The sequence below is a fragment of the Pecten maximus genome, chromosome 3, assembly GCF_902652985.1.
Source record: "Pecten maximus chromosome 3, xPecMax1.1, whole genome shotgun sequence".
In the NCBI taxonomy this organism is placed as follows: Eukaryota; Metazoa; Mollusca; class Bivalvia; order Pectinida; family Pectinidae; genus Pecten; species Pecten maximus.
In genome coordinates this window covers 29491593-29517064 of record NC_047017.1, presented here as the reverse complement: position 1 = coordinate 29517064, position 25472 = coordinate 29491593, and the positions used below count along the sequence as shown (strand labels likewise).

Sequence of the window (25472 nt, the reverse complement as noted above, 5' to 3'; positions counted from 1 at the left end):
CTTACCCGCTTAACTTGTCCTGGTTTCCTGGCAACATGGGAAGTGACTGGTATCACCAAGTCACCATCTGTGGATGACACAGTGTCTCTAGGTTTTTGAAATTTAATGAATTTCAAAAAGCGCTTATGACGCTGGTCGTCGTTTAGATCAACCCATACGTGGTGTGACACGAAGCAAGTGTTCGCATGTGTTGCCAATTCATAATTGCCTCTGCCATGTATGGCTCCCCTGAGATCAAGTTGCTGAGCCTCTTCAATTTCTTGAAACCGCTCAACTAATTGGGGTAACTTGGATGTTTTCCAGTCCCCAAGTAGCTTGATCTTGTTGTTCATGGATTCACAATTGTTGTTTTTCCAGAACAGGGGAATGGATGGGCATATCAGACGAGGCTCAAATACTTTTGAATAAAGCACCGGGAGCAATCTGTCCGATAGGTACTTACCTCCAATATCAGCATACTCTTCCAGGATTTCCTGCTGCCTTTCTCGAAATAACACCCTATCCTTTGATGTCAGAATACCATTTGACCCAAAAAGTCTGTGAACCACAGCTGTTCTAGAAGCCTCTGGTACATTTTCTTTAGTCAAATTTCTGATGACATTTTCTTGTAAATGCCTTGTACAAAGGATATGGAGAGACTGTGGGAAACACGAAGATAAGGCATTTACTAATGCTAGTTCCTCGTCTGTTCCGAACACAATCTTCTCCAGAGGGAAGTTAAAACCAAGTTTAGCTCTAACATGGGAAAGAAACTGACAGTAAGTAGCATAAGTACCATCCCAGTGCAGAAAGATAGGCCCTAAAAGGATTGGTGATGTACACTTACCTCTTCTTTGGAGATTAAAATTCTGAAAAACAATGCATGTGACATAGCATGCCCCGAGGTTAAATGTCCGGTCAAGGCCGATGACACTACCACTCAATGCACTGGTTTTCATTAGCTCCATCTGGTCCTCGGTGTAGCAAACAACATTTGGTGGCTTATTGTCATTGTTGGCAATTACCGACCTTATGTAGTTGCTAGTTTGAAGATTACTGATGAGTGTTTGTACATCATCAGCAATATTCTGATGGGAAGAGTGGTGAGCTGGCCTGTTTTTCCTATTTGCATTATAGTTGCCATTTTGGACAACTTTTAATGAAATTGGATTTTCAGGGTCAACTTTGTTCACCTCTCTAAGAATTTGAATTGTTTTTTTACCGTGGCTTGTGCCCTCAGTAATAACCTTTCTCTGGTCAGATGTGGTGCGCACATATGGCTGCGTTATGTGTTTCGCGTTGCCATGCATGCTGCACCCAGGATAAGTACCAATGTACTCAACCACATCTTTGTACAAGACATTCTCATTATTAGGAATGTGCTCGAACCAACTTACCCTTCTTTGATATTTGTTATCTTTCAGCAGTTTTGAATAATACCGCTTCATAACAAAGACATCACAGATTTCTGGTTGCGGTAAGAGTGGCAGCATCTGGTTTTTCACCTCTTTACAATAAACACCATCTTTTTTGGTGATTCTGAGAAGTTTTCCCGATTGCCAGATGAACTCTCCTGTTTTCAAAGAGTTCTTACCTCTTTGCCAAACACCACAATCGTCAACAAAAGTACGCTTCGTTTGTGTTTGTGTCGAGTCGGGTCTCGCAAGCACAAAGAACACGTTTTCTTTCAAACCTGCTGGAATCGATACAGATTTTTCTACATTAGTATGTAAAATCTGATCGAGTATGGCTTCTGTTGTCATGAACTTACCTGCTAACCTATTAGTACTAGTACTTACCTTGGGAGTAACATCTACAGGGGACGAATTACTTATAGAAGATGTCGTGCTGACAGGAGACATACCTATGGAAGGTGTCGTGCTGACAGGAGACATACCTATGGAAGGTGTCGTGCTGACAGGAGACATACCTATGGAAGGTGTCATGCTGACAGGAGACATACCTATGGAAGGTGTCGTGCTGACAGGAGACTTACCCTTGGTGGGTGTTACATCAACAGTTGACACTACCTTGGGTGGTGGTGACACCATCTCCACCTTTACATGTCTAGGTGATGGTAAAGAGGGAAATTCAGATTCACTTGATAGATCAAGCACTGATACCTTAGCTGCATTCAATAAAGGCACAAAGTGATTTGGTGTCCAGAAACCACGTCGATACGGGTTGATGCTGGACCACATAATCACTAAAGGTTCCTTTGTGTTATTGACCCCCCGTGGCTGGAATACTGTATTCAGAATCCCGACACTTGAATCTAAAACACCATTGACAGCAGGAAATATTGACCTAATCGACTTACCTGTCACTGTTGCTGCTGCATGCATAGTCCAGGCAGAACAAAAAGATTTATTTTTGGCACTGTCCATCACTGCCTCCGCAATGGCTGGACTCACCATATTTAATCTGTCATGCCTGTGCTCATTTTCATAGAACTCGCTGTTAAGAACAAGCTCTAAACAAGTTCGTACACGTAGCTCTGCAGACAACATCTCATTGCCTTGCATGGCCATAGATAAAGCATTAAATAGACAGTTCCCATCACCTTTCACCTGAACAGGGATGAGATGAGATCCATCTCCAAGCAACATGACAGCTGAATGATCTTTGATCATTGTGTCATTGAAGTTGCATGGTTTGGCACTAATATTACTACAAGACCTCATGAAAATTGATTCCAATTTGGCCGCTTGGAGTAAATTCCCTGCAGCAGAAGCACTGCCTAACCTACCTAAAGCCATATCAAAATCGTACGTTGTGTTACTGTTACTGCAACAGCGAGAACAAATATACGAAAGTGGAGATTTTGACAGAAGTCTAAACTGTTCCAGAGTCAGATGTTCACATTTGTAATGGAACCATTTATCCCCCCCCCCCCCCCATATTTGATTGGATCGATTTGATGTTGTTAATTATTTAAATACGTTATTATTCTGACGACAAGCACTTTTCAACATGACCTTCGAAAAGACTTCACGTAACATCGTCCGATTCCTCCGTCATGACGCCTCTGCTCCGAGAGATCCAGCGGGATATGTACCAGTCTGGTACATTTGTCATCTATTCTCCATCACCAGAGACATGCTAATGTACATCGTTTGCCATGTTGCAGGAGACAGACTCAATCTGTCTGATTGTCAACAATTCGTCCGAACATGCGGTGGCCATTCTACAGATGACATAGACATCACTAGAATTGGAAAGCTGATTACAGATCCACGAGATGTCCGCTACTGCGTGCACGGAACGACCAGGGCTGCCTACGAAGAAATCAAAGTACATGGCCTTAGCCGCAGAAATCGCCAGATGATCCACTTTGCGGACACCAAGACTCTTGTCAAGAAGAACTCAGAGGTTCTTATACATCTTGATGTGAAACGGTATCTCGCCAAAGGCAGGCCACTGTATCGTCTTCGCAATGGTACATTAGCGACACCAGGGAACGTTAAAGGGATGGTTAAGACGAGTTTTTTCCATCGAGTTCAGTTTCTCTGAAACCTCAATAAACGGCCCTTTTCAGGGCCACCAACCTTAAAAAGTTTCAATGTGATTCTCGAAAAATACGCATTCCCCTCGCTACGTCCGATATATAAAAAATAGCTTCCTCATGCTCGAAAAATACGCATTCCCCTCGCTACGTCCGATATATAAAAAATAGCTTCCTCGCGCTCGAAAAATACGCATTCCCCTCGCTACGTCCGATATATAAAAAATAGCTTCCCCGCGCTCGAAAAATACGCATTCCCCTCGCTACGTCCGATAAATAAAAAATAGCTTCCTCACGCTCGAAAAATACGCATTCCCCTCCAAACAGCTTAATAACGCGAACATACTGCAGCCTCCCAAAACACACATACGCACGCATACATGTCGCATGCACGAGAGGCCGTCCTTAAATAACCTTAGCTGTTAATAGGACGTTATAAAAAATAAATCAAACTAAACGTCCGTTATATATATGTTATATCTTAATATAACATAATGAACGTGTGTGGGGAAGGAAGGGTTAATATAACATAATGGACGTGTGTTAGGGAAGGAAGGGTTAATATAACATAATGAACGTGTGTGGGGGGGGAAGGAAGGGTTAATATAACATAACATAATGAACGTGTGGGGAAGGAAGGGTTAATATAACATAATGGACGTGTGTTAGGGAAGGAAGGGTTAATATAACATAACATAATGAACGTGTGGGGAAGGAAGGGTTAATATAACATAATGGACGTGTGTGGGGGGAAGGAAGGGTTAATATAACATAATGGACGTGTGTGAACAAACTTTCTTGCAGTGTCAATCAGCTTATGAAATGTTTTACATTAGCCGGTGGGATACGTATGATACAAATATATAACTATCTTTTATTACATTGCTTCATTATACCTTTATAATGCCTTATTACGTATTTTAGGGCAGTAAACTAGACCATTTTAACCTTGTAAAAAAATAAAAGATGCTGTTATTATTGGAATCACTTTGTTATTGATATGCGTCCAATGTACGTCGGTGTAATTGAGATAGCAAAACCAAACCATCGTGGGGGTGTGGCGTTGTGGAGATAACAATAGGCGAGTGTCACAATTGAGACATAATTGGTTGTTATCATAGTACCAGGAAAACGGAATCGACTAATTACTGAGTTGATACTCAGAAATTATTAGGCAATTAATCATAGATAATTAGTCGTCCTACGACTAACACCTATTTAAGTGTGGTATTGTGAACCGGTAATCATTCTCGTTTTCACACTCTACGAATAATCACCACACAGTCTCACCATGCGCTACGCCATTGTTGGACACAGTTTTATTGCCCGTATTGCTGGACATCCTCTACTTTCGCCAGATGACCATGACGTCTTAACATTCGGAATCAGGGGAGCGACATCCAGGACACTATTGAAATTAAGCCAACTACGGAGCTTGAAAGTAGACACCGTATACTTACAGATAGGAGGCAACGACATCTCCGCTACTACTAACCCCGATGACATTGTAACTGACATTTGTGACGTGGTGAGCATGTTTCTAGACAGCGGATGCCAAGTTATACTAGGGAGCCTGTTCAAGAGGTACAAACCCAGGAGAATGACTGCAGACCAGTACGAACACCAACGCACTATCATCAATGAAAGACTACGGCTACTATTCCATGATGATCCAGACGTGACATTTTGGAGGCTAAGAGGGTTACAACATTTAGACACCAACGCATTTCCCGACGGAGTTCACTTGTCAACAACATTACAAGAGCGATATGTACGCCAGATAAGACTCGCACTGTTCTGCAAACAACGACAGTAGGAGCAACATAAATCAAAACGGCCCTTTTTAGGGCCAACCATATTTCACAAAAAGTGTCATGAAACACTCGAGAATACGCATTACAGAAAAAAGACGACTAAAACATCTATTAGCAAATAAATAAAAGGAACACGAATTATCCTGTTACATTGAATACAATAAAAATACTTTCATTGATTACTGTCTTTGTTGCGACAATTACGTCCATGACCCGTACATTTAGATCAACACAGCATGGGGCTGTATTGAATAGTCGCGTGTTACGGGTCATTAATTACTACATAAGACGTGGCCGGTATTACCTGGAGAAACAAAACTGTACAATTGACAGGCCATCACGGGGGGTTGACACCTAACTACCACACATAATTGAGGCAGTAATTGATAGTGAAGTGGCTTCACTAAACCATCCATACACTCATTCCTCTCAGGACGCTCACATCGTAACTTTGGCGGTACATTAGCATAATATGCACACGTCCCATCTAAGTTAAATTTGGCATATTAATCGGTTAGATGTTCATCTGTATGATACAGAAAAAAATATTCGAAAATGTCACTTAACGAATTGCGGGGCGTGAAAAAACTCTCACAGGACACTCATTCCTCACAGGACACTCGCATGTGCGCTGCATCGTAACTTTGTCGTAAAAAATGCATAATATGCACACGTCCAATCCAAGTGAAATTTGGCATGGTAATGGGTTCGACGTTCATCTGTATGATACAGAAAAAATTATTTAAAAATATTACTTAACGAATTGCGGGGCGTGAAAAAACTCTCACAGGACACTCATTCCTCACAGGACACTCGCATGTGCGCTGCATCGTAACTTTGTCGTAAAAAATGCATAATATGCACACGTCCAATCAAAGTGAAATTTGGCATGGTAATGGGTTCGACGTTCATCTGTATGATACAGAAAAAAATATTTAAAAATATTACTTAACGAATTGCGGGGCGTGAAAAAACTTTCACAGGACACTCATTCCTCACGGGACACTCATTCTTCTCAGGACGCTCACATGTGTAATGCATCGTAACTTTGGCGGTACATTAGCATAATATGCACACGTCCCATCTAAGTCAAATTTGGCAAATTAATCGGTTAGATGTTCATCTGTATGATACAGAAAAAAATATTCGAAAATGTCACTTAACGAATTGCGGGGCGTGAAAAAACCTCACAGGACACTCGCATGTGCGCTGCACCGTAACTTTGTCGTGAAAAATGCATAATATGCACACGTCCAATCCAAGTGAAATTTGGCATGGTAATGGGTTCGACGTTCATCTGTATGATACAGAAAAAATTATTTAAAAATATTACTTAACGAATTGCGGGGCGTGAAAAAACTTTCACAGGACACTCATTCCTCACGGGACACTCATTCCTCTCAGGACGCTCACATCGTAACTTTGGCGGTACATTAGCATAATATGCACACGTCCCATCTAAGTTAAATTTGGCATATTAATCGGTTAGATGTTTTTCTGTATGAAACAGAAAAAAAAAATTAAAAATATCACTTAACGAATTGCGGGGCGTGTAAAATCACTCACAGGACACTCATTCCTCACAGGACACTCGCGTGTGTAGTGCACCGTAACTTCGCCGATAGATTTGCATATATTTGCATTATATGCCCTTGTCCAATCATAGTCAAATTTTGCGTGCTAATATGTTCTATGTTCATCTGTATGCTAGAGAAAAAATTATTTAAAAATATTACTTAACGAATTGCGGGGCGTGAAAAAACTTTCACAGGACACTCATTCCTCACGGGACACTCATTCCTCTCAGGACGCTCACATCGTAACTTTGGCGGTACATTAGCATAATATGCACACGTCCCATCTAAGTTAAATTTGGCATATTAATCGGTTAGATGTTTTTCTGTATGAAACAGAAAAAAAAAATTAAAAATATCACTTAACGAATTGCGGGGCGTGTAAAATCACTCACAGGACACTCATTCCTCACAGGACACTCGCGTGTGTAGTGCACCGTAACTTCGCCGATAGATTTGCATATATTTGCATTATATGCCCTTGTCCAATCATAGTCAAATTTTGCGTGCTAATATGTTCTATGTTCATCTGTATGCTAGAGAAAAAATTATTTAAAAATATTACTTAACGAATTGCGGGGCGTGAAAAAACTTTCACAGGACACTCATTCCTCACGGGACACTCATTCCTCTCAGGACGCTCACATCGTAACTTTGGCGGTACATTAGCATAATATGCACACGTCCCATCTAAGTTAAATTTGGCATATTAATCGGTAAGATGTTTTTCTGTATGAAACAGAAAAAAAAAATTAAAAATATCACTTAACGAATTGCGGGGCGTGTAAAATCACTCACAGGACACTCATTCTTCACAGGACACTCGCGTGTGTAGTGCACCGTAACTTCGCCGATAGATTTGCATATATTTGCATTATATGCCCTTGTCCAATCATAGTCAAATTTTGCGTGCTAATATGTTCTATGTTCATCTGTATGCTAGAGAAAAAATTATTTAAAAATATTACTTAACGAATTGCGGGGCGTGAAAAAACTTTCACAGGACACTCATTCCTCACGGGACACTCATTCCTCTCAGGACGCTCACATCGTAACTTTGGCGGTACATTAGCATAATATGCACACGTCCCATCTAAGTTAAATTTGGCATATTAATCGGTTAGATGTTTTTCTGTATGAAACAGAAAAAAAAAATTAAAAATATCACTTAACGAATTGCGGGGCGTGTAAAATCACTCACAGGACACTCATTCCTCACAGGACACTCGCGTGTGTAGTGCACCGTAACTTCGCCGATAGATTTGCATATATTTGCATTATATGCCCTTGTCCAATCATAGTCAAATTTTGCGTGCTAATATGTTCTATGTTCATCTGTATGCTAGAGAAAAAATTATTTAAAAATATTACTTAACGAATTGCGGGGCGTGAAAAAACTTTCACAGGACACTCATTCCTCACGGGACACTCATTCCTCTCAGGACGCTCACATCGTAACTTTGGCGGTACATTAGCATAATATGCACACGTCCCATCTAAGTTAAATTTGGCATATTAATCGGTAAGATGTTTTTCTGTATGAAACAGAAAAAAAAAATTAAAAATATCACTTAACGAATTGCGGGGCGTGTAAAATCACTCACAGGACACTCATTCTTCACAGGACACTCGCGTGTGTAGTGCACCGTAACTTCGCCGATAGATTTGCATATATTTGCATTATATGCCCTTGTCCAATCATAGTCAAATTTTGCGTGCTAATATGTTCTATGTTCATCTGTATGCTAGAGAAAAAATTATTTAAAAATATTACTTAACGAATTGCGGGGCGTGAAAAAACTTTCACAGGACACTCATTCCTCACGGGACACTCATTCCTCTCAGGACGCTCACATCGTAACTTTGGCGGTACATTAGCATAATATGCACACGTCCCATCTAAGTTAAATTTGGCATATTAATCGGTTAGATGTTTTTCTGTATGATACAGCAAAAAAAAAATTAAAAATATCACTTAACGAATTGCGGGGCAGATTAATCGATTAGATGTCCATCTTTATTATACAGCAAACATAATTTTAAAACATCAGATAATGAATTGCGGGGCGTGAACAAAAACGCTCAAATTTTATTAACATGACAATATATCACCTGTCGACCTGTTTGTGATTGTACATTACAAGTTTTCAGACTGAGATTAACAAATTATATGTATTAATAACAGTTTACCATTATATTTGGTTATATATTATGTAGTTATATAAGTTATATTGTTCAATTCTATATTAATACATCTAACTCAAGTAGCTTAAACAATGCATTAATTTATCATATGTGCGTAAAATACATGTAAAAGGAGCAGCACAAACCGGCCCGCACATTTAAGAAAAAAAAGGTTTCAGCAGTTTAATTAACAGTGATCCATGCCTGCGGCAAGAATATATATATAACTAACACGTCAAGGTACCCGAGGTTGGCACGGCGCCACAGGACACAGGTGGTACATGTGTATAACCATAGGTAAATGGGGCGTGCGAACAAATCGATCAGCACCGTAACTTTGTCGTAAAAAATGCATCATATGTACACTTCCAATCGAAGTCAAATTTGGCATGGATATGGGTTAGATGTTCATCTGTATGAAACAGAAAAAAAAAATTAAAAATATCACTTAACGAATTGCGGGGCGTGTAAAATCACTCACAGGACACTCATTCCTCACAGGACACTCGCGTGTGTAGTGCACCGTAACTTCGCCGATAGATTTGCATATATTTGCATTATATGCCCTTGTCCAATCATAGTCAAATTTTGCGTGCTAATATGTTCTATGTTCATCTGTATGCTAGAGAAAAAATAATTTTAAAATGTCTATTAATGAATCGCGGGGCGTGAAAAAACTCTCACAGGACACTCATTCCTCACAGGACGCTCACATGTGTAATGCATCGTAACTTTGGCGGTACATTAGCATAATATGCACTCGTTCAATCAAAGTCAAATTTGGCAAATTAATCGGTTAGATGTTCATCTGTATGATACAGAAAAAAATATTCGAAAATGTCACTTAACGAATTGCGGGGCGTGAAAAAACCTCACAGGACACTCGCATGTGCGCTGCACCGTAACTTTGTCGTGAAAAATGCATAATATGCACACGTCCAATCCAAGTGCAATTTGGCATGGTAATGGGTTCGACGTTCATCTGTATGATACAGAAAAAATTATTTAAAAATATTACTTAACGAATTGCGGGGCGTGAAAAAACTCTCACAGGACACTCATTCCCCACAGGTCACTCATTAGGTGGACCGTATTACCATAAATTACTATGCCTTTCAACACTGGCACCAAAAATTTAACATTTGGAAAACCAACGCCGACACCGACGCCGGAGTGACAACATAAGCTCTCACTCTTCTTCGAAGAGACGAGCTAATAATTATGACTTAAAACATTCTCTCACATGATAAATATCCTACACTACAGGAAGTGAAAATTGTAATTAGGTGAGGTCATAGGCCCCAGACCTCATCCAGTCGGGCGGACGCCTCCGACGTCCCCCGGCCCGAGGGGCTGGGCATCCCAATAAATTCAAACTCCGGCTTAAGTTCCAAAGGATTATCTATTACCCCCACCCCTAGAACGAATATTCATACCCTGCCTACACTGCTCTCCGGCAGGGTATGAAGTCCCTCCCATTGCCGATAGTGTAGCAAGCCCCGATGTGATTCACATCGGGCAGTATTAGCAGTGGTAAAATTTTTCTCGGATAAAAAAAACCATGTAAATTGATGATTCTAGTATCTATGATGAATATTCAAGCAACAAACCTGCACATTACTTCAAATGTTTGACAATAAATGGTAAAATCCAAAACGAGCAAGACACACGGAGACATCAGTTCAAACATACCGCCATCTTTGATACAAGTGTAAAGGTCAATTTCCTTATAAGGAAATCAAAATAAATTGATGCTAATGAGGTTTCCCGCGAGATTTCAACAGAAAAACAGATTCGGAGTAATATATCTCGGTAAGGAAGGTCAATTCATTCTGAAATTATTTAATTACGCAAAGTAAGATTCGCTTTCTTCACAAGAGTTACAAAAGAGTGGTTAAATATCTCTGATTATGTATTTATTTATCGTAGTAGCTTCATCCATATATGGATCACGGGTTCCATATTTGGGTTAGAATCCTCGCGAGAGTTCTTCGAGAAGTATCATGGCGGATCACGGAGACAACTCCGAGCAGTATGATATCAGAATATGCGAATTAAAGATTTCTAGATTAGACGGTAGGCTAATACATTGCAAAATTGAATTAGAAATGTTTAATTATACGAACTATTACTCCAAAGTTAAACGATATCCGCTATTTGTAGCATTTTCGAGGTTCACCGTTTTGCTACATTACGAGCAATGGGAGGGAATCGTAGCTCTGACGACGACCATCTGTCAAAAATTGTCCGTCCGTCGTCCAGAGCTACGTTATCGCAGCTACCCCACCCCCACCCCCCACTAACCAGTGGCTTCCCCTCGATAAATCCGTCGCCCATCCTTTCAGAACCTTCCATTCTCACCAGTTTTTTTAAAACAAAATTATCCCTGCAAGCTCAATATTACATCCAAATTTATTCCTTAATAAAAAAAACTACTGCTTTACTTTACAAAACGGACACCGCAATGTCACAAAAATAAACCGGTCCCGCCGGAGGTTCCAATTGTAACGCGCAGCACGTGTACCGCAGGGGTGCCACGTGTGTCGGACTGCTACCAAGTTTTTGCCCAGGGTTCGACTGCCGCTTTCGCTTGCAGATTCCAAATACAAATGAATTTTCAAGTAATAGACACTATTTAGAAAACTGGTGAGAAAGAAAATGGACTCGTCATATAAAGTTCAACAATTTATTAACATGTGTAAAAATAACAAAGTACCAAAATAATACCCGAGAGGCACAGTGAGGAATTCACAATTATATACGTCTAGCCTAATACATATGCCAACCATCGTTTAATCACAACTAACCATATAAATGAAATAAATGTAGTTTACCCCGAGTCTCAAGCACGTGTCATGTCCGGTCAGAATACACATTTGCTAACCACCCGTCTTTTCTCCCGTATCTACTTACGAGTTTACCAACAACCATCCCTCGCTTAACCGGTATAGAAACAGCCCGAGAGGCGGAAATATTCTCTAGCCACTCCGCGAGTGCTCTCAAAATGGAATAATCCCTTCAAGCAACAACCTGACTTCCGACATGACACCGGCACATGAGACTCAAATTAAACAAAGTTCTATACATCGAAAATACATCAAAATACTACACGTGAAAATAAAAATACATGTACGATAGTGGCAAATAATATCCAGCAGACAAATTAATATGAAATTTAGGAAAGGATGGGCGACGGTTATCTAATTAATTTCACAGATTAAAAGTCAACACCACTTACCCTGCTGACACCCGGACGAAAAGTGATTGACCCCACAGCAGCACGGGTATCTTACGTAATCGGATGTTACAATTTTCCGGAATGAGTCCAAAAACAAACGAGCGGAACGCAACTGTGTTACACATACAATATTTCCTCTTTTCACTTGCAAATTGTACAGGTGACGTAACTTTACGTTTGGGTGATTTCTATCTCAGATTGTTTTTTGGATGTTTTTATTATGTTACATCCACAGACACTTATGTTTTTTGGATGTTTTTATTATGTTACATCTACAGACACTTATGGTTTGGTTTGGAATAAAAGCATGACTGATTTCTACTCACTTTGTGTTCCTATTGTGTATATGGTATTAACGTTTGCCTTCGTCAGTCATCAATCTCTTATACAATTTCATGGTTGTAATTTTCAAAATTTGATACTAGTATATAGTAGCCACCCTGGTTATGCCGCCATAACTGCCATGGACGAAATGTGGCGATTTAACAAGGGTAGACTGTATTTATAATTAACACAGAAATCAGATGCTTGACTCTTGTGATACTACTATATGTGGGATTTCTTAAATGAAACATTCCTTTTTTTCAGGAAAGTGCTAAATATGCTGTATCCTTTGCTAAAGTGGAAGCAGCAAATAAGGTAATACATTACTTTTCAACAGTTCTCTTTATGTACTGGTGAAATGATTAAAATAAAGTGTTAGAAATATTGTTACATGTTTAATTAAGCACTTTGTAAAATATCTGGAAGTTTTTTTCATTACCAATCATGATCAGATCAAATAATGTTGATTTAAATTCTTACATATATATCAATTTTTGTGAAAGAATTTTTTGGTGATGTGCGAAGAATATTCTAATTATTTTATACATAATTTTAATCTTTCATTTGTGCTTTTAAACAAAACATGTGTATGTCTAGCTTCTGTTCCCTACATATCTCAAATTGTTGTATTGTCTTCATAACTCTATATCTTCTTAAAAAGAGTATTTTGATGCATCTGAGTTTAAAGTTGATATGTACATGCAATAAAGTAATTGCAATTTTCACCAAAGTCAACAAGTCTCTTTTTCCAAGTTTAAAAATTGGTATTACTTGTTTGTGTTTTTTTTTTCAGATTAAGGATCCATTGGATTTGGTTGCACCCTTCAGAAAATATGACAGAAATGGGTAAAAATTGTTCCTGAAGCCACAAGATATATGATATTCATATGTAAAAGTGCAAACTGCCCACTCTTTAGACTATTAGTATTCACTTGACGTGTGGTTTACACTAAAATATGCTTTATGATACAAATATCAATATACTTGTTGTCTGTCTTAAGAGGGGACATTGGAGAGCCCCAAGAGTAAGGCCTGCTATATCCCACTGCATGTTCATCCTAGATGGTAACTAAAAGTGGGCCCCTGAGGAATCGGATTTTCATCAATGTCTTCTATATAATAAAGAGGACTTTGAAGAGATCAAAATAGATCTTTAACCCCCATTGTAACACTTTTGATCTGAAATCTTTCCTTTCTTTCCTCATTGCTGTCTTCCTTTGCTTTGTTTCCTTCTGTAGGTGTCTCTTGACAGCCTTCATTATATGACCCACAGGGAGGGAACTTTGTCAACAATGAAATTGTTAATTCATAGTTTAGTCCTCAATCTCTTGTTATGACCATGGCCTTGTGGTTTTTGTTGACATCTGGGTCATACTAATAAGGTGTGCATGTGCAGCTATTGGGTCAGTTTGAGTTTACATGAATGTGGGTGGATTTCATTCGACTTCTACCAATTTTTAACAAAATGAACATGGTTTGTGTAATATTCAAGGTAAAATTAAGTATTGAGTATTTGTATTACTCATTAGAAAATAATATCGGTTAAAAGGTCGTCAGGACAATGTTTTTGTGTGGAAATATTATAGATCCTATATGTTTTGCTGCAATTCACAGAGCTTAAATGTTGTAATTATAAGTTTAGGCAGCTTTAAATTTATGCTGCCATTATGAAATTGTCAGATTTCTCAGTTTTATCTATACAATACTGATTGTTGCAATCAAAGAGAAAAAATATGTAGATTATGCATTTTATGATATGGTAAATAATCTAGACAATGTCATAATACCTTGCCATAACTTCACATATTCCATGAAAAGGGGAACTAATCCGTTTCCTTAAGTTTTGAGAATTACTATAGGATTTAATAAAGAGACTAGTTTGACAGCCTGAAGAATATTTTGTTTTTTTTTAGCTCACCTGCCCGAAGGGCAAGTGAGCTTATGCCGTGGCGCGGCGTCCGTCGTCCGGCCGTCCGTCCGACGTCAACTTTTCCATTTAAACAACTTCTTCTCAATAACCAAAAGGCCCAGAGACCTAATATTGGGTCTGAAGCATGCTGGGGTGAAGGGCTACCAATTTTGTTCAAATGAATAGCGTTGTCCTTCATTCAAGGTCACAGGGGTCAAAAAGGCTAAAATATTTAAACGACTTCTTCTCAATAACCAAGAGACCCAGGGAGTTGATATTGGGTCTGTAGCATGCTGGGGGAAGGGCTACCAAGTTTGTTCAAATGAATGACCTTGACCTTCATTCAAGGTCACAGGGGTCAAATATGCTAAAAAAAAATTAAACAACTTCTTCTAAATAGCCAAAAGACCCAGGGGCTTGATATTGGGTCTGTAGCATGCTTGGGTGAAGGGCTACCAAGTTTGTTCAAATGAATGACATTGACCTTCATTCAAGGTCACAGGAGTCAAAAAGGCCAAAATCTTTAAACGATTTCTTCTCAATAACCAACAGTCCCAGAGACCTAATATTTGGCCTGCAGCATGCTAGGGAAAAGGGCTCCCAAGTTTGTTCAAATGAATGACTTTGACCTTCATTCAAGGTCACAGGAGTAAAAAAGGCTAAAATCTTTAAACGACTTCTCCTCAATAACCAAGAGTCCCAGGGAGTTGATATTTGGTCTGTAGCATGCTGGGGTAAAGGGCTCCCAAGTTTGTTCAAATGAATGACCTTGACCTTCATTCAAGGTCACATGAGTCAAAAAGGCTAAAATCTTGAAACGACTTCTTCTCAATAACCAAGAGTCCCAGAGTCCTAATATTTGGCCTGTAGTATGCTGGGGTAAAGGGCTACCAAGTTTGTTCAAATGAATGACCTTGACCTTCATTCAAGGTCACAGAAGTTAAAAAGGCTAAAATCTTTAAATGACTTTTTCTCTATAACCAAGAGTCCCAGAGAGTTGATATTGGGTCTGTAAAATGCTGGGGTAAAGCGCTACCAAGTTTGTTCAAATGAATGACCTTGACCCTCATTCAAGGTCACAGGAGTCAAAAAGGCTAAAATCTTGAAACGACTTCTTCTCAATAACCAAAAGTCCCATGGAGTTAATATTGGGTCTGTAGCATGCTGGGGTGAAGGGCTACCAAGTTTGTTCAAATGAATGACCCTGACTCATATTCAAGGTCATGTCATCAAGTATGCTTAAATCTTTAAATGACTTTAAGTTTTAGTGAAAAGCCAAAGTGCAGAGAGACATTATATTGGTCCTGTAGCATGCTTTCAAATAACTGCAGGATCCATATATGAAAAGATCACTGCATTGCAGGTGAGCGATTTGGGCCCATTGGGCCCTTGTTATCTTAATGATAATTGATGATTACATATATATTTTTGCTTTCAGTCAGATTATATCACTGTTTACCTAATGATGCTATTATCTAAGATGATAAACAAATGTCACCATTTCTGTACTTAATGCAGATAATCAAGTGTTTTTTGTTTGCTTTTCACAGGATTAGTCTGACAATAGAATTTTTTCGAGCTGCAGACCTGAGTCAGGAATTGATAGATTGGGTATTTAACCTCACTAAGAAGAACTTGAAGAAATTGTAAGTTTCAGAGAGCAAATGTAATATCAAAGTCATGAACTGCATCATTGTATTGTAAATTGTGTCGTCAGTTTAACATGGCCAATAAGTAACATGGTGCCATCTTAGATACTGCATACCTGTGACTGCTTGTATCACCTGATGGAATAGAGACCTCTGTTGATTATCATGAAATTGAGCTCTAAATTTTGTTTTTAGCTCACCTGCCCGAAGGGCAAGTGAGCTTATGCTGTGGGTGCTGTGTGCTGTGTGGTCCGTCTGGCCGTCCGGCGTCAACTTTTTCATTTAAACAACTTCTTCTCAATAACCAAGAGGCCCAGGGACTTGATATTGGGCCTGTAGCATGCTGGGGTGAAGGGCTACCAAGTCTGTTCAAATAACTGACCTTGACCTTCATTCAAGGTCACATGGGTCAAATAGGCTATAATCTTCAAACAACTTCTTCTCAATAACCAAGAGGCACCGGGACTTGATATTGGGCCTGTAGCATGCTGGGGTGAAGGGCTACAAAGTTTGTGCAAATAAATGACCTTGACCTTCATTTAAGGTCACATGGGTCAAATAGGCTATAATCTTCAAACGACTTCTTCTCAATAACCAAGAGGCCCAGGGATTTGATATTGGGCCTGTAGCATGCTGGGGTGAAGGGCTATCAAGTTTGTTCAAATAACTGACCTTGACCTTCATTCAAGGTCACATTGGTCAAATACGCTATAATCTTCAAATGACTTCTTAATAACCAAGAGGACCAGGGATTTGATATTAGACTTTTAGCATGCTGGGGTGAAGGGCTACCAAGTTTGTTCAAATAGCTGACCTTGACCTTCATTCAAGGTCACATGGGTCAAATAGGCTTTAATCTTCAAACGACTTCTTCTCAATAACCAAGAGGCCCAAGGACTTGATATTGGGCCTGTAGCATGCTGGGGTGAAGGGCTACAAAGTTTGTTCAAATAAGTGACCTTAACCTTCATTCAAGGTCACATGGGACTAATAGGCTATATTCTTGAAACGACTTCTTCTCAATAACCGAGAGGCCCAGGGACTTGATATTGGGTCTGTAGCATGCTGGAGTGAAGGGCTACAAAGTTTGTTCATATAAATGACCTTGACCTTCATTTAAGGTCACATGGGTCAAATAGGCTATAATCTTCAAACGACTTCTTCTCAATAACCAAGAGGCCCAATGACTTGATATTGGGTCTGTAGCATGCTGGGGTGAAGGGCTACAAAGTTTGTGCAAATAAATGACCTTGACCTTCATTTAAGGTCACATGGGTCAAATAGGCTATAATCTTCAAACGACTTCTTCTCAATAACCAAGAGGCCCAGGGATTTGATATTGGGCCTGTAGCATGCTGGGGTGAAGGGCTATCAAGTTTGTTCAAATAACTGACCTTGACCTTCATTCAAGGTCACATTGGTCAAATAGGCTATAATCTTCAAATGACTTCTTAATAACCAAGAGGACCAGGGATTTGATATTAGACTTTTAGCATGCTGGGGTGAAGGGCTACCAAGTTTGTTCAAATGAATGACCTTGTCACAGGGGTGAAATCGGCTTAAATCTGTAAACAATAATTTTGCAATAGCCAAAAGCCTCTGAGACCTGAGAATAGAATGCTGGAATGAAGGACTAACTAAAAAATTTATTAATATGAATAAACCTAGCTTACTATGATATTTGAATAAAGAAGTAATCAGCATAGTATCTGTAGAAATGACCTCAATCAACTTCAAAGTTGCTGTAGAGCCAGGTGAGCGATACAGGCCCATTGGGCCTCTTGTTTTAACAATAACTTGAACAGTTATGCCTGCAGCTTGACTTCACATGAGTATTTGAAAATAATGATACAATGATGATTTACTGTTTCTATAGATACGAGGAGAGTGATTGGGACTGGAAGGACAAAGAAAAGCTAGAAGAGATGACCGAAGAAAAAGCACTCTACCTCATCGCCATGGACAAAGACTCTAAACCTGTGGCATTTACACACTTCAGATTTGATATGGAGTGGGATGAGGAACTAGTTTACTGGTACATATATTTATACCAGATTTGACTATTAAATGCTGGTTTTTGGGTTGAGATGTAAACTGTAGGAAAAGGTCATGCGAGGCTCAGCTCCAGCCTCGCCCTCTATAAATCTTACCTACCTTCTATGGTTATATACCAAACTACATAACTAATTATATCATACTGGGGCCTGCTTTATAATTGAAGTTTTGTACTCGCTTTGCTGCCTAAGGAACATTACTTATTATTTATCAGTAGTTGGAAATCGATATAAGGTTGAATCGCAACACTAAATGTAAATAATTTTCTTGCAGTTATGAACTTCTGGTAATAGAAGAATACAGAAGGAAAGGTATTGGGAAGTTTTTAATGCAGATTTTGGAATTGGTAGCATATAAGTAAGTAAATCTTTGTTTTTTTTTTGTTTGTTTTTTTTGTCATATACATGTGAAACTAAATATTTTGTTATTTCGCTCTGTTTGTAAGTTGGGATTAAGATCATTTGTTAGTCAGTGTGTATCCCACCAAACTTGTGCTAGCTTGTTCAAAGATATCACTTACTAAAAGTACAAATCTAATTACTTATACAAAAAATATCAGGTTATCTAAAGAAAACTAAAGAATTCTGTGAATTTTTGTAATGTAAAATTCATTTTATTGAAATGATATTGAAAGTACTCGATATTGCAGTATTTGTCAGAAATTAAGTCCACTGACATGATGATGTGCGTGAATATACTGCTTTGTTTTCCAGAACTGAAATGATAAAAGTCATGCTTACAACATTCAAAAACAACAAGATGGCAGAAAGTTTCTTTATGAAAGCTATGAAGTAAGTTCTGAATTCAGTATTGTGTAATTGCTGTGTAGTGCCACTTTCAAGAGCAGTTCATTTAGCTCCAGGCCTAAATTGAAGGTCATGGTCACAGCTACAGAATCATTTCATATGATGCAGGAAAAATCGTCTTGCAGTGTATTTCTGTCTGTTAAATAATGAAAGTTTAATAAACCATTACAATTATTAGTTTCCTTGCACGCGCGAGAGGGGTGGGGGGCTGTCGGTCAGTCCATCTACAATTTTTCCGCACTTTTCTCAGCTTCAAGGTATGTTGATGAAAGTTTGGTATGTCACTTCAGCATGAGTAGCTACAGAACAAATTACCAGTAGAGCTTCAGGGTTTTTGGGGTCAAGGTCACTTACTAATTTTAGCTCACCTGCCCGAAGGGGAAGTGAGCTTATGCCGTGCGGCGTCAACTTTTTCATTCAAACAACTTCTTCTCACTAACCAAAAGGCCCAGGGACTTGATATTGGGCCTGTAGCATGCTGGGGTGAAGGGCTACAAAGTTTGTTCAAATAAATGACCTTGACCTTCATTCAAGGTCACATGGGTCAAATAGGCTATAATCTTCAAACGACTTCTTCTCAATAACCAAGAGGCCCAGGGACTTGATATTGGGCCTGTAGCATACTGGGGTGAAGGGCTACAAAGTTTGTTAAAATAAATTACCTTGACTTTCATTCAAGGTCACATGGGTCAAATAGGCTATAATCTTCGAACGACTTCTTCTCAATAACCAAGAGGCCCAGGGACTTGATATTGGGCCTGTAGCATGCTGGGGTGAAGGGCTACAAGTTTGTTCAAATAAATGACCTTGACCTTCATTCAAGGTCACATGGGTCAAATAGGCTATAATCTTCAAACGCCTTCTTTTCAATAACCAAGAGGACCAGGGACTTGATATTGGGCCTGTAGCATGCTTGGGTGAAGGGCTACAAAGTTTGTTCAAATAAATGACCTTGACCTTCATTCAAGGTCACATGGGTCAAATAAGCTATAATCTTCAAACGACTTCTTCTCAATAACCAAGAGGCCCAGTGACTTGATATTGGGCCTGTAGCATGCTGGAGTGAAGGGCTACAAAGTTTGTTCAAATAAATGACCTTGACCTTCATTTAAGGTCACATAGGTCAAATAGGCTATAATCTTCAAATGACTTCTCAATAACCAAGATGCCCAGGGACTTGATAGTGGGCCTGTAGCATGCTGGAGTGAAGGGCTACAAAGTTTGTTAAAATAAATGACCTTGACTTTCATTCAAGGTCACATGGGTCAAATAGGCTATAATTTTCAAATGACTATTTCTCAATAACCAAGAGACCTAAGGACTTGATATTGGGCCTGTAGCATGCTGGGGTGAAGGGCTACAAAGTTTGTTCAAATAAATGACCTTGACCTTCATTCAAGGTCACATAGGTCAAATAGGCTATAATTTTCAAATGACTTCTTCTCAATAACCAAGAGGCCCAGGGACTTGATATTGGGCCTGTAGCATGCTAGGGTGAAGGGCTACAAAGTTTGTTCAAATAAATGACCTTGACCTTCATTCAAGGTCACAGAGGTAATCAACATTAGAAATGACCTCAATCAACTTCAAAGTTGCTGTAGAGCCAGGTGAGCGATACGGGCCCATTGGGCCTCTTGTTAGTGGAGGCCATCAGGGGACATGTATTAATTTTGCAATACGAAATACCCAGCATGTTTGTTCATGCTATCAATCAATTTAGACCCATATTTTGTTTAGATTACATAGGATATGTTAGTGTGCTAGATGGTACAGAACATTTGAAAACACAATTCATGTAGAATTCAATATTGTTAGCTCACCTGGTCTGAAGGACCAGGGTGAGCTTATGCCATACCGTTGCGTCCGTCGTCCGTCCGTCCGTCCGTCAACAATTGACTTCTTCTTCATAACCACGCATCAGAATTTGACCAAATTTGGTCAGAAGTATCCCTATGGGTAGGGGACTCAAAATTGTACAAATTATGGGGCTGGCCCCCTGGGGGCCTCTGGGGCGGGGCCAAAAGGGGTCATTTTTGCACTATTGGTATAAACGACTTCTTCTCTGAAACCAAGCAATGGCTATCACTCATATTTGCCTGGTAGCATCACTATGGGGTGGGGATTCAAAATTGTACAAATGATGGGGCTGACCCCCAGGGGCCTGAGGGGCGGGGCCAAATGTGGTCAATCTGGCTATATTGATATAAACAACTTCTTCTCTGAAACCGAGCAATGCCTGTCACTCATATTTGCCTGGTAGCATCACTAGTGGGTGGGGATTAAAAATTGTACAAACGATGGAGCTGACACCCCAGGGGTCTGAGGGGCGGGGCCAAAAGGGGTCAATTTGGCTCTCTTAATATAAACGACTTCTTCTCTGAAACCAAGCGATGGATATTGCTCATTTTTGCCTGGTAGCATCACTATGGGGTGGGGATTAAAATTGTACAAATGATGGAGCTGACCCCCCAGGGGCCTGAGGGGCGGGGCCAAATGTGGTCAATTGGGCCATATTGATATTAGCCACTGCTTCTCTGAAACCAAGCAATGGATATTGCTCATATTTGCCATGTAGCATCGCTATTGGGTGGGCATTCAAAATTGTGCAAATGGTGAGGCTGACCCCCCAGGGGCCTGAGGGGCAGGGCCAAGAGGGGTCAGTTTGGCTTGATTGATATGAACAACTTCTTGTCTGAAACTAAGCAAGGGATATTGCTCATATTTGCCTGGAAGCATCCTTTTGGGTAGGGATTCAAAATTGTATAAGGAAGGAACTGACCCCCACTCCCCCGGGATGCAGGGGGTGGGGTCAAAAGGGGTCTATTGGTTTAAACAACTTCTTTTCTGAAACTAAGCAGTAGATATCACTCACATTTGTGTGGTAGCATCCCTATGGAGTTTTGCCAAAAGTTAATTTTATTTCATGGATTAATGCATTTTTTGACATAAAATCCTCACATACCCATATAAAATGCCTATGATATATTGACATAGCAATACCAGTGACAAATATACTTAATCATCATTCTTGTTTCATATCTCATGAAATCCAGGTGAGCAATACAGGCCCTCTGGGCCTCTTGTTTGTTTTCCTCCTTTCCCTCGGGTACTTGATGGTTTTCCTGGTGTTTTTCAGGTATACGACAGACGAGACATCTCCAGAGGATCCAGTATGGGAGAAGAGAGAATATAAATACCATATACTCAGTAAAGAAATAAAGCCTAGTAAAGAAATAAAGCCTAAGCCATGTTGTAAATCCCAGGTCTGTAAATAGGAAGCTATGCAGACTTCACCTGTGAAGCAACCTCAGCATAGCCATAGCCTGTTCATATCAAATTATCAGCTAGAAAATAAGTAAATTTTTAAATGTCAAATTGTCAACTGGGAAATAGCTAAATTCTTGAGTTGCTAAATTGTCAGCTGGAAAAATGGCCAACCTTATTCTAATCACTGGCTAGAAAATGTTACCCAAGTGCTGCTATAACAGCCCTTGACATGGTAATGGAACTGGAAACCTATAGCTGTGCTATCCTTGGCTACTGACATTGTTTTTTTCACTGAACAAACAAATTCTGGATGATCATTTCCTTGTTGGGACGGTTGTACTACAACTTTGATTCAGAAATTGACCTTGTTACATCTAGTATGCTGATTTTGTCAGAGAAGTAGAGTAAATAACATTATGGTTTTGTGTTTAGGAAACTTTCAAACAAACTAGTCACGGACAATGCCATATTAAGAATTCTCAAACGAAAATGTTATGTTTTATGTATATCATTGCTACCATCATGTCTGTAGTATTACATTCTAGTAAGGATATGGTCTGAATCTGTGCCTTAAACAATTGCTTAAAATAAAAGGCTTTATGTATTAAAGATGGGGTGTAGGGTGGTGTGTGTTGTGAGGAGTGCAAGTTTCGGAATTCCCGGTACAGTTTTAGTGTCACACTGGTAATGCTGGTCAATGATAACCAGATATTACAAGTGTTTAAACAGGTTTATGGATATTCAGGCGAAAGAACATTTAGTACCAAGTATTGATATTTCTATACTTGTACATTTACCGTAGGTACTTTTGTATAAATCTGTCTTAACTTTACACATATGTAAGGATATACAGATATTTACGTTTTTAATAAACATGTTGGACGAATATTGGAGTTGGTTGTCACTACATCTTAGTTCACCATAGTTTGTGAACCAATCGGCTGAAATTTGCCCACAAACTCAGTATTAAGTTGTCCTATAAGACTGAAATACAGTTTTACTGATATGGCAGTGTGTACTGTGTATCGGTAGATATTCCCGGTAATGTTGAAGCTATTTAAGTTTGGTTGAGTTTTGTACATTTCTGAAAATTTGTTGACTTGTATCGGAAGACAAAACCAACCAGTTATAAGAGATGAGCATTCGAATCTAACAGTAACATAAGGGAAGAATGCTTCATATTTAGCAAACAATCATGGTGCACTGTTCGAATGGTCCTGCGTTGAGGGTCCGTCGTACGTCGTAAAACAATTCTTGTTATCACAATTTCTCAAGAAATACTGGATGGGTCATATGTAGGTTCCCCTTGGTCCCTAGTCGAGCCCTTTAGATTTTAGGACCGATCAGAAAACAAGAAGGCTGTCGGACAGCCATCTTCACATTTGAAAAAGAAATTTTCAGTATTGGAAGGATATTTTTGAAACTTTGTGTAGATTTCCGTTCGGACTGTAGTTGTGCCCATTCAAGTTTGAGTCTGATTAGGAATCAAAGTACTGTAAGTACTGTAAAAGAACATTATTGTTTAATGCAAAATCAGTAATCTTCTAGGCTTAAAGTTGATAAATTTACTGATATCGGTTTAGGAATTAATTGCAAATATTTTGAAATGTTTGCAGCTGTTCTGATATGATTGTACACATGCATGTTTCTGTAAGGTCCTAATTGAAATAGGAAGTTTGTTGATCTATCTTGGATGGATGAAAATAAAATATGTCTTCTTTCTTTCGGGAAGGCATCATCAGTTATAATACAGTCAGGACTCTGTGACCTCATTGATGCCAACTTCTAATATGCACTAAATTTAGGCTAGTTCCATCGTTAGTTTGGCATATTTCAACTTAATATGATGAAACACGCATAAAGAATTACTAAAAACCAAAACCAGAGCTGCTAATCAAGGCCCGGATTAGGAATGTATCCTATTGAAACTACTCAAGCATGTATGGTACTTCAAAACAAAAAACCTGACTCCTTTTGTTCAGGAATCATTTGATGTTAATAAATCTTTATATGAGAAGATTTACTTCCGGTATAATTACAGTATTGTAAACAATGTGATAAAAAATAACAACCAGATAAAGACTATCTTCTTCGAATAATTCAGCAAACAGGAAAAGAAAACTTCAAGCTTCATTTTCAACTTCAAACCTGATCACAAAGATTACAGTCCATTCGATGGGACGACACATTCCCTATTTATTGTCCTTTTCCAATGTTGATCATCCAATCATACTGAACCACACAGTTCAGCAGTGTAATTGCACAAATCACATCCTTTATGTGGAGAACATTTTTGGGGGTGTTATAAGATTCCATAACTGTATGCAAACTTGTGAAGAATTCCATATCTATATCTATATATATACCGTACGTGTATATATTTACACATATCAAAATTGGAATGACACAGGAGATTTGCAAGTTTAAGTTCACCATCAGTCATGGGAGGTTTATGTAAAATGTTATATTTACCGGGGTAGTTAGTAATTTTGAGAATATATTTATGAAGCTCTATTCTGTACTTTCTACCAGTGCTTATAGAGAATGGACACAGTTATATGTTCTCCAATGTCAAAATTAATCATATGTAAAATAATTATTAGCGGTTTATTTGACCGAGAATTATTTTAAATTTTTGTAATCATTCGCCAATCGAGGCCTGATTGCCGTCATAGTTGAATTACCAGAATGGACTTGAAATCAATATTTTTAAAAGAGAATGATCTACGACTTGAATATTTCATAAAAATAATTTAATACATCGTTTATTCACCTCATTCAGATCTTCAGACACCACATAATTTGTGAAGTCATATATAGAAATATATGAACCATTTTGTTATTGATTTATAGTTCACACAAGTAAGCACTAGATGTAAGCAGTAAGTATATGTACCGCTTTCTACTGGCATGACTTTGAGTACAGTAGACTACACTCGCTTTTTGGATATTGACAGGATAACATATATTTACAAACTAATTCAATTGTAACTGAAATCTTGTAACAGCATGGCACAAATAGTCATCTGAACATTTGTTATATATTGAAAAAATATTTAAGGTAAATATTAACTCATTTGCTTGACTTCAATTTTCAGTTTACCAATTCATGGATTACTCCGTGTTTGAAGTATGGTGTAGTGAGAATTTCAAGTCTTGATCATGACT

At 38.9% G+C, this 25472-nt stretch overlaps 1 protein-coding gene across 1 annotated transcript in view; it reads left to right on the top strand.

The window, feature by feature from the left end:
* Nucleotides 1-23190, top strand: part of LOC117323850 (N-alpha-acetyltransferase 40-like) — a 32316-nt gene extending 9126 nt beyond the window's left edge. The window contains exons 3-9 of the mRNA XM_033879338.1: nt 12883-12933; nt 13412-13464; nt 16078-16173; nt 18053-18211; nt 18505-18588; nt 18945-19022; nt 22174-23190. Of these exons, the coding sequence (XP_033735229.1) occupies nt 12883-12933; nt 13412-13464; nt 16078-16173; nt 18053-18211; nt 18505-18588; nt 18945-19022; nt 22174-22312 (660 nt within the window). The 3' untranslated portion in view covers nt 22313-23190. The remainder of the gene's footprint in view (nt 1-12882; nt 12934-13411; nt 13465-16077; nt 16174-18052; nt 18212-18504; nt 18589-18944; nt 19023-22173) is intronic.
* The last annotated feature ends 2282 nt before the right edge of the window (nt 23191-25472 follow it).